Source organism: Drosophila sechellia, chromosome 3L, assembly GCF_004382195.2.
Source record: "Drosophila sechellia strain sech25 chromosome 3L, ASM438219v1, whole genome shotgun sequence".
In the NCBI taxonomy this organism is placed as follows: Eukaryota; Metazoa; Arthropoda; class Insecta; order Diptera; family Drosophilidae; genus Drosophila; species Drosophila sechellia.
In genome coordinates, this window is record NC_045951.1 from 12023776 (window position 1) to 12035306 (window position 11531).

General features: G+C 44.6%; 2 protein-coding genes across 2 annotated transcripts; both read left to right on the plus strand.

Moving 5' to 3' along the window:
* The first annotated feature begins 2772 nt into the window (after positions 1-2772).
* Positions 2773-9527, plus strand: LOC6605427 (LIM homeobox transcription factor 1-alpha). The gene is made up of 3 exons (XM_002030224.2): positions 2773-3765; positions 7846-8724; positions 8784-9527. Exons 1-3 carry the CDS (start codon positions 2985-2987, stop codon positions 9035-9037), a joined length of 1914 nt encoding a protein of 637 aa, XP_002030260.1. The 5' UTR covers positions 2773-2984; the 3' UTR covers positions 9038-9527.
* Positions 9528-10211: 684 nt separating this feature from the next.
* LOC6605428 (U6 snRNA-associated Sm-like protein LSm2) lies at positions 10212-10807 on the plus strand. Its single transcript, XM_002030225.2, has 3 exons — positions 10212-10281; positions 10343-10410; positions 10479-10807. The coding sequence occupies exons 1-3, from the start codon at positions 10279-10281 to the stop codon at positions 10693-10695; spliced, it is 288 nt and encodes a 95-aa protein (XP_002030261.1). The 5' UTR covers positions 10212-10278; the 3' UTR covers positions 10696-10807.
* The last annotated feature ends 724 nt before the right edge of the window (positions 10808-11531 follow it).

The following is an 11531-nucleotide window of genomic DNA, read 5'->3' on the forward strand; positions in this document are numbered from 1 at the left end:
CGATTAGTGGATGGGTTTTGGGTTTTGTGTTTGGTTTGGCGCACAGTCGCCAGTTGTCAAGGTTAATTGAATTTTCCCTGTTGCCATCTAGTTGATATGGCAGGGAGTATATGTACATATATAAGCCAACTACTCGTGACTATCTTTATTGGGGGGCACCAGTAAACCATAATTTCGCCACAGCAGTGGCCAGGATACTAGTGGTGGGATGACCCTGGCCATTAACCTTATCTCCATCTATTGTCTATTGCCGTCATAAAGTCAGTCATTCGGACTGTTGGACTTTGGACGAATAAAGTTGAGTGATTGCCGTGAAATAGCCGTAAATGTTTTATTTGGCCATCGGTGAATGGCGTTCTCTGATGACATTTTACGTTATCACAAAAAATTACCTATTGTACCATATTGTATTAATTGCCTTAATAATTTGATACCAATTTTAAATTTGTTAAATTTATTAGATACTGTTTTTTATCATATTAACCTTTGATATTTATTTTCCAACGACTTTGTTTTTCCCCTAGTTCCTTGCTACCGTTTGATGCCAACAATTTGGATTCAGATCTCGTTGTCTGCCGTCCTAAACTTCTAATAATTGCTTTAAATTCAGCGCACACTTGGCAGCGACTTTGTTCTGTGGATACGAAACGGAAAGCATTCCCTTCAGATTGAGGGAAATTCGTGCAGCAGCAGTAGCAGATACTTTTCGCCGCCTTTGTTATAATTCCGCAGCAAGTGCGCTGCTGCTGCTTTGGTGCCCTTTGTGCCAGTCGAATTCGGTAAATAAAGTTTTCAAAGTTGCACAAACTGGCAGCAACAACAATCCACAGAGGTGAAGTGAACCGGAGCGACTGGAAAGCGAGAAAAACAGGGCGAAAAAGCAGCAAGCCATGCCGATTCCTTGTACAAGTGCCGCTGCTCGATGCCAACAAGTTTGGCGAAAAACTCTGCCACTTGGCCAACTGCTACACCCACTGCGTCTGCTTCCCCAGGTATCCATGCTAAGCTACGGAGCACATATCCAGCGTAGGCGACTCGTTGGTCTACAATTTCCACGCCGGGCGGCGGCAGCCCGCTGAGCCAAAGCCTAGTCTTAAGCCGAGGCCCAAACATGAAGTTACTGCCAGGCGATGGTGTGGTGGCCCAAAAGGGGGCCAAGAATTCGAGCTTCGACTCCAGAAGTAGCGCCAAACTTTTATGCACAGCACCATGTTTGGTTTGTCTTTCCAGCTTCCGCTTTTCTTCTTGCCGCTCGGGTCTCTCTTTCCTTCATCCTTTCTCATCCTCGGTGCTAGTATATGTGCATCAGTGTGTGCGTATTTGCGGGGGCGGATAGTTGGGTTTCGGCCTCTTTGGGGGCACCGGAAATGGGGCTGCCACCCAGTTGTCGGTAGGGTTTTAATGCTCATACAGGGTGACATTGCCACTTCCGCTTTAAATCGCTGGAAATTAGAGGAGTATGAGCATTGAAAAGTTAATAAATTAAGCTTAAAAGCAACTTTTATTTATTTAAATCAAATGTATTAAATATAGAAATTTTATAAAAATAAAAATTCCATAAAATGTTCTTAAGCATGCAGCTCTCTATGACATCTTAAAATTTTAATGAGTGCTTAAAACAATTTTATTTTAAAATGAAATAAATAAACATCTTATTTTTAATAAGATAACACTTACAATTGTCTCTAACTACAATAAATAATGTCAGTAGATTTCGGTCTTGAATCAAGACATAATTTTCTCTTTTTCAGTCGACATAAAGACAATAATGGAATTAAATTTAGGGAAATAATTATGCAGAATCAAAACTAGAATTTTAAGAAACCTTTAAAATTTTCAAAAAACTTTTGTTGTGAGAAATTAGGTCCTTAAATAACCTGCCTAGGGTATTGAGAAGCACCCGTTCCCATCTTGTTTATCGCCAACTTTTTTCACCCGCAAAAAGTAAAATGCAAGTGCAAAAAAGCGTAAAAGAAGACAAGGCCATTGTTTTTTTCTGCCGCTGCCACTGCCGCTGCTATGTTTGTTGCCTTTGTTGTTGCTGGCATTCTGGTCCAGTCGTGCCACTCAAAGCGCCAACAGCAGCAGCAGCAACAACTCAAGGAAATTGTCGCCGTCGAGCGGCAAACACGCCAAAGTTGCCGCGAGTGCAAGTGCAAGTATGTCTTTGTGCCCCATCAGCAGCAGCGGCAGCAGCAGCAACAACACCAGCAACAACCAGCAACATGCAGCTGCCAAACGCCCACCGATGGCCGCCTACAAGCCAACTTGGTCTAGCATTAAAGCCAAGACATCTACGAATATGAGAAAACCAAAGAAAAAAATGAAAAGAAAAGAAAAACCCGCACTTCCCCTGCGCACATGCGCCGTGCGACAAAATGGACGCCGGGGAAATGGCCAGCCAATCGCAGCGAGGCTGAGGTGTGGCCAGCGATTTGCGAGGGACTTGCTCTCTGCCAGAATTTCCCTCGCTGCTAATAATCACTTGAGACATGCGCACTGCCGGGGCAGAGAGGGGGTTGCTGCAACCCTTGCACCGATACAACCCCTGGCATCACGTGCAACACGAAGCGCTGCTGTTGTTGCCGCAGGCCAGGCGGCAGTTGTTGCTCCGCAGTTCCCCAGCTCTGTCGCTCCGTTGCTTTTGTAAACAGGCGCAGGCGCAGTGCGCGGGGGTACGTTTCAGCTGGGATATTTTTTTTTTTCGGGAGGGCAAAGTGAAATGCTTTGATTTCGCTGATGGTTCGATCACACGCCAACTGACAGCGAACGCGGCTGGTTGTCCTCGCATTCGGCAGCGCAAGTATAAAACACAAAAATCGAACTCTAATTGAAACTGAATAAAAGCGTAGTTAAAGTTAAAGCAAAGGCAATCGAGCGTCTTGTTTGTGTGTCGCGTGTTCCTTGTGCGGTGTTGCATGTGACATTTACGGAGACTCAAAACTAAAAAAGTAACAGCGGTGTTTTGTGGCAACTCGTATACGATGCTGGAGTTCTACCCAATGCCCACGAATCTGAATCCAGTCGGTGGCAGCTTGTACTCGCTGCAGCAGAATCATGGCGGCGCGCGATTCCTGGACAATCCCAATCCCGGCACCATGACTGCCAGCAGCGGCAACTCCCTGCATCTCAGCAATAGCAACAACAATCTGCCAACAAGCATTTCCGGCAACAATAGTCCCACGGCAACGGCTTCATTAACGGGGCAGCATCAACAGCACCAGCAGCAGCAGCAGCAACATCAGCAGCAGCAGCAACACCCCCAGCAGCAACATCAGCAACACCAGCAGCAACACGCTGCCTCGACCACGCCAGTGCCAATTAACAGCTGCCCCACGCCCACAGGACACAGCCCCCTCAGCAGCAGCAGCAGCAGCAACCACAACAATAACAACAACAATGGGGGCAGCAGCAGCAACAACCTCCACTCAGCCTGCAACACATTAACAGCTGCTGCTGTTGCCGCTGCCTCTGCCGCTGCTGTGGCAGCTCCATCGGCAGCAGGCACCTCAGTAGCCACCTCGCAATTAGGCGGAGCAGTTGCTGCGGCGATTGCTGCTGCTGCTGCGGCGGCTGCCGCTGCGACGACAGCAACATCGACGGGTCCAGCGGCCACAGGAAGCGGAAATGCAAATGGCAGTGGCAACGGAAACGGAAATGGCAATGGCAATGGAAACGGGAATGGCAATGGGAATGGAGGTGTTGCAGCATCGGCCTCGGCAGCGGCGGCATCCAAATTGTCTGCCGATTGCAGCGGACGCACAGGTATGTTCCAAAAGTATTTTGCACCGGCAGTCGAGAAATTTACCGGCTCGTTCCTCTTCTGGGGTTTTCACGCTTTTCGTTTTTGGCATACTTGCGTGTGCCCGGCCTGCGGGTCCGTATCCGCATCTGTATCCGTGTCCAGGTTCGGTGCTCCGTGAGTTCCAAGTTGGTCGGACGAGGCTCCAGATTGTGTACAACCACCCACACCTGAGTATGCCGGCAGTTTGCGTGCGATGTGCTCGGCTTTTCGGGGCCCAAGAAATGCTTCTCTAGGGGGAAATATATAGATATTCGTTGTTTTTCCTTGCGGATAAAGTTTAAGTGCTTATTTCAAAAGGTGTTTGCTCCTACAACTATTCTTTAAGCTGAATATATATGTATATTTTTTAAGCATTTGTTGATTACTTACTTTGAGAGGGCCTGTAGGCAGTATTAATGCGAGTATATATCCATTACATTAAAGTAATACAAGGAAACATAATCAAAATTTTATATAAATTACTAAACATCAAAAAAAAAAAAAAAAAATAGACAATAATAAATAAAAAGACAATACTTGAAGAAACTATTATCACCCCTTATATTAATTGTAAACACACATTAAATAAGAGACATTTTTTTGTTAAGCGTTTCCTTTTAGCTTGTAGTAAAATTGGTTAGATTTGCCAGAGCATTTGTTAATTATTGTGGTATCAATATTAGCATATATCCATGTTTAACTTAGGACTTAATTGCAACTCAGCTTTCAAAGAGTTGGACTTACTTTATTTTTGCAACTGAAATAGCCCGATGCAGATTGTCCACTTATGTAAAAACAGGCAGAAGCAAATGCACAATTTCCGGCTAACACGTACATACATATATTGACAGAGGACAATAAATTATGAATTTGTAGTTGTGATGGCGCACACATGTTGTGGATAGTTCAGTGGGCGGATGTGTGGCGAGCATGGCGAAAGTATTTCCAAAAGTATGAACGCAAGTTGACCACAAAATAATTTTGACAATATACCTGTCTGACATCCGCCCGGCACGGCCAAAAAGGGGCGTGGCTCGACCAATAAAAGGCTATTAAGGCATGCCACACACTGCCTCCTCTCTCCCACACACACACACACACACTGATGCGTTGGCATGCAGGCACACATACACACACACTCGCATGCATGACAGCCTCAAAATAGGCAACACTTTTCAGCTGAGCTGCAACGAAAGTGTTGCTGGGGAAAACTTTTGCGAATTTCCCTCCGAAATGCAAAGTGTGCAAACAATGTGTGTGATGCATATGCAGACCAGACCTCGTCCGAGGCTAAGTGGATTGTGTTTTTGGTTTTTTAGTGCCCCTCATCCGCCACTCAGTCGCCCACAATAGCTGTGCTCTCTTGCCGGCCAACTTTGCATTTGCCTATGAAATTTCTATTAATGCTCGCATTCTGCCATTTGCTATTTGCCATTTGCCATTGCCCAAATGGCAGCAAATAGTTTCCGTTTCCGCCAATCCACACACCCCTCCTCCATCCATCGCATCCAAAGCTCCATTTTCCTCGGCAAACACTTGGCTGCCGACTGCTAAACTACTATCGGTGGCCCACACTTTGCAGAGGTCGAGGAATTTCGAATGGGCTGCCATTGGGGGTGGTGTGCACTCGGGGGCAGACCACGGAAATGAGCACACTCAGTGTCAGGTATTCCACCGAGCGTATCAGCATACATATCTGGCTTCTGCGGCGGCTCCAACTTCGTCTTCCTGTCCTACCCACTCTCCCCACTCATCCAATCGCCAGTAGGTGTGCATTTGTGTGGCGGAAGTATGCGCCATACGCATAGTTCTGTGTCACTTTCCGTTGAGATCCAGCTACACTGAAACAAAACTACTATTCAAGAACTAAACGGGAAGTCCACAGGAGCACACAAAGAGCACTACATCTACTCTAATCTTAGAGTGATCAAATCTGTATCTTACATTGATAAAGAGTAGTTTTTTTAAGTAGTTCATGCCATTTTTTATAATCTTTATTTTATGATTAATATTAATAGGCTTATTGTTTAGCCCCATTTCCATGTTGTAGATAGAGGCGAAGAGTTTTAAAGACCCTGTTTGTTTGTCAGCCGAAATGAAAGCTGTTGAATTATGAGCTGCCTGTCAACGATGAACTGCTGCCAAAATCCGCGTGTTACGTGGACTGGACTCCAGTTAGTGGCCGAATTAGTGCCAGAAGTTGGGTGCTGTCTGCCGATTTATCTCCATATAACCCCGCCCCGCTGTCAATGTGTCAATAAATGCACCATATAGTGCGACAATCGAGGGGCGTTCGGGCAGATAAGCCCCTTTATCGCCGATAACGACGAGGACACTTTCCTCTATTAGTTCTATGTTTATCGTCGAGTTGATTTTGGGTTTATCTGCTGTTTAATCTATGTATTTGACATGAGTGTGCCGCACTTGTTCCGACTGTTTGCGCTTGTTGTTTGTTGATTTTTGGACAAGTTTCGCCCAGGCTTTACCATTCAAGCACAAAAACACACACTCACTCAATGAGGAGTCCTTTGTTGGCCAAAAAAAATACAGAGAAATCGGGGAAAAAAAGCATTCATAAAACTGCAGCAAAATGCCATAAATTTCGATTAGATTACACAAACGAAATCCCGTCACAATATCGATGCTCAAAGCTCAAAACAAAAAAAAAAAAACAAGCGGCCAAATTCAAAACGCAGCGCCCCTCTGGGGTTTATCAAATGAATCATTCTCGATTTTTTGCTCGGCCCAGGCAAAAACCTTTATCGCCAATGCGATTGGATATGGATTCTGCACAATAGGATAATATGCAAGCCAAAAAATAGGAAAAAGAAGCGAATAGGAAAATGCCCGAGGATATTGTCAACTTTCCGCTGCACTGGCTTAGTGGCCCCTTACATAGGGATTTTCCTCCCTATTCCCAGACTATATATCACCCACACAGCCACATCCGCCTAGATATGGCGTCTGTGTGTGTGTGTTTGTGGGGAGGCCATTGTGCCAACCATAAATCATGCACATTTTTCTGCCACTGAGCCACAGCCATATAATATAACACTCCACTTCCATTGCCAGTTTCCCTTCGCACTTTTCCTCCACTCGCACTTTCCAACTCGCTGCTCATTTTTCAAATGCTTCCATACATTTTTCGTGGCGGTCGTCATATATTTTTTATGTTTACTGCAGGCAGCTTTTGTTGTGTTTTTCGGGTACTACTTTTTATGACTGGTTTACAGTTTCAAGAGCTCCGTCTACGGGAGGATTAGGTTCGTTCTACTTTGGTAAAGGCGAGCTGAAATCCAGTAGCTCCTCAATGGGAGATTAGCATTTTTTAAAAGACTTTGTTTAGGAGTTAAGACTTAGCTTAAGTTCGGTGGCATATATAATATCAATTGAGTAATTTTCTGGCGTGTTTATATACATCGATAATCGAAATCGAGGTGGGGAGCTGTTCAATAATACCGAACAAATAGGGAAAACTTTACGTTTCAATTACGCGTCAATAAGCTTTCAATACAAGCTGTTACAGTCCGACGACAGATAATTTTTTCCAGCGAAGAGTTTTCCTTCTGTCTTTCCACCGAAAGTGCGAAACAGCGAACGGAAAAACAAGAGAGACGTTGAAGCATTTTCACACGATTCGATTGTCAGCGCGCTCCCTGCTCCATTGGCAGCACATGTCATGATAATTTCGCAGCAACATGTGCCGCCATCACGTATACGCCACGTACGCCCATCACAGGAGGGCTACGCGGAGTAACGAATAAACGAAGCTACACTGGAACAAAATTCCTAAAGTACTAGGATTAAAAAGATATTTGAATTGGAATATTGGATATTGGAAAGATTTCTGTTCTCAAGAAAATGTTTATTCACATATATGTTAGGTACTAAATCGATTTTTTCATGATGATGTTCATTTCGGTAGCGTTTTCCTATAAATGAATTTTTATATACACAACTATATGCCATATTTTAAACCTCAGTGTATAAGTTACTCGAAATGTATTCTGCGACTTACTAACGCAAGTTTTCTCCCCCATTTTTGCTTGTTTCATCCCCAGATGTGGGGCACATCAAGTGCGAGAAGAACTTCGAGCTGTGCGAGGGCTGTGGCCAGAAGATCCATGACCGATTCCTGATGAACGTGGGCGATGCCAACTGGCACGAGCAGTGCCTGGCCTGCTGCTACTGCGGAATGCAGCTGCACCACACCTGCTACGTGCGCAACTCGAAGCTCTATTGCAAGATGGACTACGACCGCCTGTTCGGTATAAAGTGCTCATCCTGCTGCCATGCGATCCTGCCGCAGGAGCTGGTGATGCGACCCATACCGAACTTTGTCTTCCACCTGCCCTGCTTCGTGTGCTACGCCTGCCGACTGCCGCTCCAGAAGGGTGAGCAGTTCATGCTGCGGGATGGCCAGCTATTCTGCTACCGCCACGATCTGGAGAAGGAGATGTTCCTGGCAGCCGCTGCTGCTCAGCACTGTGGGTTCGTTGGCCTGGACGAGGAGGATTTGCTGAGGCCACGAGATGGAAGGAGAGGTCCCAAACGACCACGCACCATCCTTACATCGCAGCAGCGCAAACAGTTCAAGGCCTCCTTCGATCAGTCACCCAAACCATGTCGCAAAGTGCGCGAAGCCCTGGCCAAGGACACCGGGCTATCGGTTCGTGTGGTCCAGGTGTGGTTCCAGAATCAGCGCGCCAAGATGAAGAAGATTCAGCGGAAGGCCAAGCAGAATGGTGGCTCCGGCGGAGGATCGGGCAGTGGGCGTGGCACGGGCAGTTCCAGCGCCACCGACGATAAGGACACCAACGATAAAGAGGACAAGTGCGTCAAGCAGGAACTGGGAGGAGATAGCTCCGGTTATCTGGGCGGATTGGACAGCACTTTCGCCAGCCAGCCGCTGAATCCCAATTTGCCCTTCTCACCGGATGGTAAGTGATTCGATTTAAAGTTTGATTTATACAAGTACTAATGGCTTGCTTTTCAACAGACTATCCGGCCAACTCGAATGACAGCTTCTGCAGCTCGGACCTCTCGCTGGATGGGAGCAACTTTGATCAGCTGGAGGACGATGCGGACTCGCTGTCGCTGAACAACCTGGAGCTGCAGTCCACCAGCTCGTCGGGCAACCAGCACTCCCACTCGAATCCCCACGACATGCTGGCCAACCTGAACAACAGCCTGATAAACCCCATCGACAAGCTGTATCTCATGCAGAACTCGTACTTCAGCTCGGAGCATTAGATGACCATTGGCTAAGATGACATGGGAGCACCGAGGCGATCGCGGGGTAGAGACGAATTTATTAGCGTTAGAGTGGCAGGATCCGATCGAAAAGGGACGCGAGGTCCTTGCTGTTACTTTAAAACGTAGCGCGTAGTTGGCACCTTCCGCATTCGGCGCATTAAGTTGGAGTCGTAGAACCAGATACAAGATACATCAAATGTGATTTTTTTAAGCTAATTGAAATTTTAAGATTCTTGGCGATTTGAAGGCGCAGAAAAACGGGGCGGGCAGCACATATTTTTGTTGGTCTAGACTCTAGAGGCAAACCATAAAAATGTAGAGCTCCTTGGGAAATGGTAAAGTGGTCAATGCGCCCCTTATGTTTGTAAATAGTTTTAACCACCCGAGAAAATTGTTATTAAATGTAATTTAAAAGTCAATAATTGTATTAGCAAGTGCAATTTAATCTGTTCCCCTAAAATATACATCTTAACCGAATTCTTGCAAATGTCTGTGGATGCGTTCAATTCTTAAGTGGGTTGGGATTGGCTTGCTATTTTAAATATTTTTATTTCGCATGATTTGACTTTATTTCCTATTTTGTTTCCTTCGTCTTGTATCCGTAATATCCTCTCTTTTAAAAAAAAAACTAAATTTTTTATTTAATTGTAAAAATATTTATTTATTTATTTTGAATTTATTTACGCAGCCTCATTTATTTAAAATTTTTTATTTGCCGAATTTTCGGAAAATCCATTTAAGATGTATTGATGCTTGGTAATAAATAAAATATACAAAAACATAAGCTAACATTGATTTGGATTGCGAATATATTCTTGTTTTATGAATACTGTAAATTCCGTAGTAAAGCTTTATACATTAACCGAAATACATTATTTAAAAACTAGGTTTTAAGCCCGCCAAAAAGCTGTCTGTACAAAGCTGGCGTCCATGAAACTCAACCAACAGCGACGCGAAAGCGTTGCCACATAGATAGAAATAATAAACAGATGGCAGCTCCGCTACTGCAAAATTTCTTTTAGCCACACAGTTTTAAGATTTAATATACATTTATTTGTAATAAAATGTATTACAAGTAATATTTGTAAGCCAAATATTAATAGAACATTGTTACCGACAATCACACGTGAAGTTTATCGATATGTATTTTTTAAAGCAACTATCGATAGTTTTTTATTTTTATACATCACATCTCTAAGGGAACAACGCGTTCGTCGAAATTGCAATAAACAATAACAATGGTACAAAACAGAAATTACTGTGAATTTAAGAATTAACATTAACGCTTTATGTGATCTGCAGCTCTTTTACTCCTTCTTCAAGTCGCTGGTGGGCAAGGAAGTCGTCGTGGAGTTGAAAAACGACCTCAGGTGAACTTCGTATATATGCCGGCAAAATATGGAAATTTATTTTTAAGACTTTGTTTATAATTAAACAGCATATGTGGCACCCTGCATTCTGTGGATCAATACCTGAACATTAAGCTGACGGATATCAGTGTCACGGATCCGGACAAGTACCCCCACATGCTGAGCGTCAAGAACTGCTTCATCCGTGGCTCCGTGGTGCGCTACGTGCAGCTGCCGGGCGACGAGGTGGACACCCAGCTACTCCAGGATGCGGCGCGAAAGGAGGCTGTTGTGAGCACTAGATAAGGATACCAGTACTAGCAGTCCCATTGGATCTACTCATTGCTTAGTAATCTGTCCTAAAAACCTAAGTGAAATTCTGTTAAAGCAAAACCAATAAGAGGAATCCCCGTAAGAAGTCTCTATGTACGTTATTTACAGCCCATCAGTTTTCGATGAGTCAGTCTCGAGCTTACAGTGGGTGTTCCTCCCTCCGCTTGCGCACATGTCCCTGCTTTTATCGCTCCACGCTTGAATGGAGCGAGTGGATTGTGGGCCAAGTTTGTGTCATGTTGATAATGGTCCATAAATTTGTATAATTGCTGTAACGATGTACTGCCTGTCTGGATGCCTTGTCTACACATCACCGGATACACGGACTCATTCATACAAGGTTTCCACAATGGGTTGCTATATTACACGACTATACTCGTATGTACTTGCAGCCCGTTTTACGATTGCGATTGCTATTATGGCCCGGCCCTCGAATTCAACCTTTTATCCGCAATAAAATGGAGGACCTCGACCCGCTCGTTAAGTGCCTCTTCGCCATCCGCCATCGAATGGCTTTGTTTGCTGGAATGCGTACTTAAAATAAAATACGCATTCGTGGAACACTTTTCGCTCGGCATTTACATTTCGGAATGGCCAGGGAATCGCGTTCTAAACTTTGGCAGTTGGTCAGCGGAACATCACGAAATATCGAGCCATTAAAAGTTAAAGGGCTACAGGCAGAAAAAAAGCCTAGCTACTTTGAATGTATTGTTACCAAATTTGATTTTAAATAGACAGTTTATAAACAAATTTTTGACATCCTAAGCTAGTTAGCTTAGCAACATATATTATTTTCTTAACTTGATATC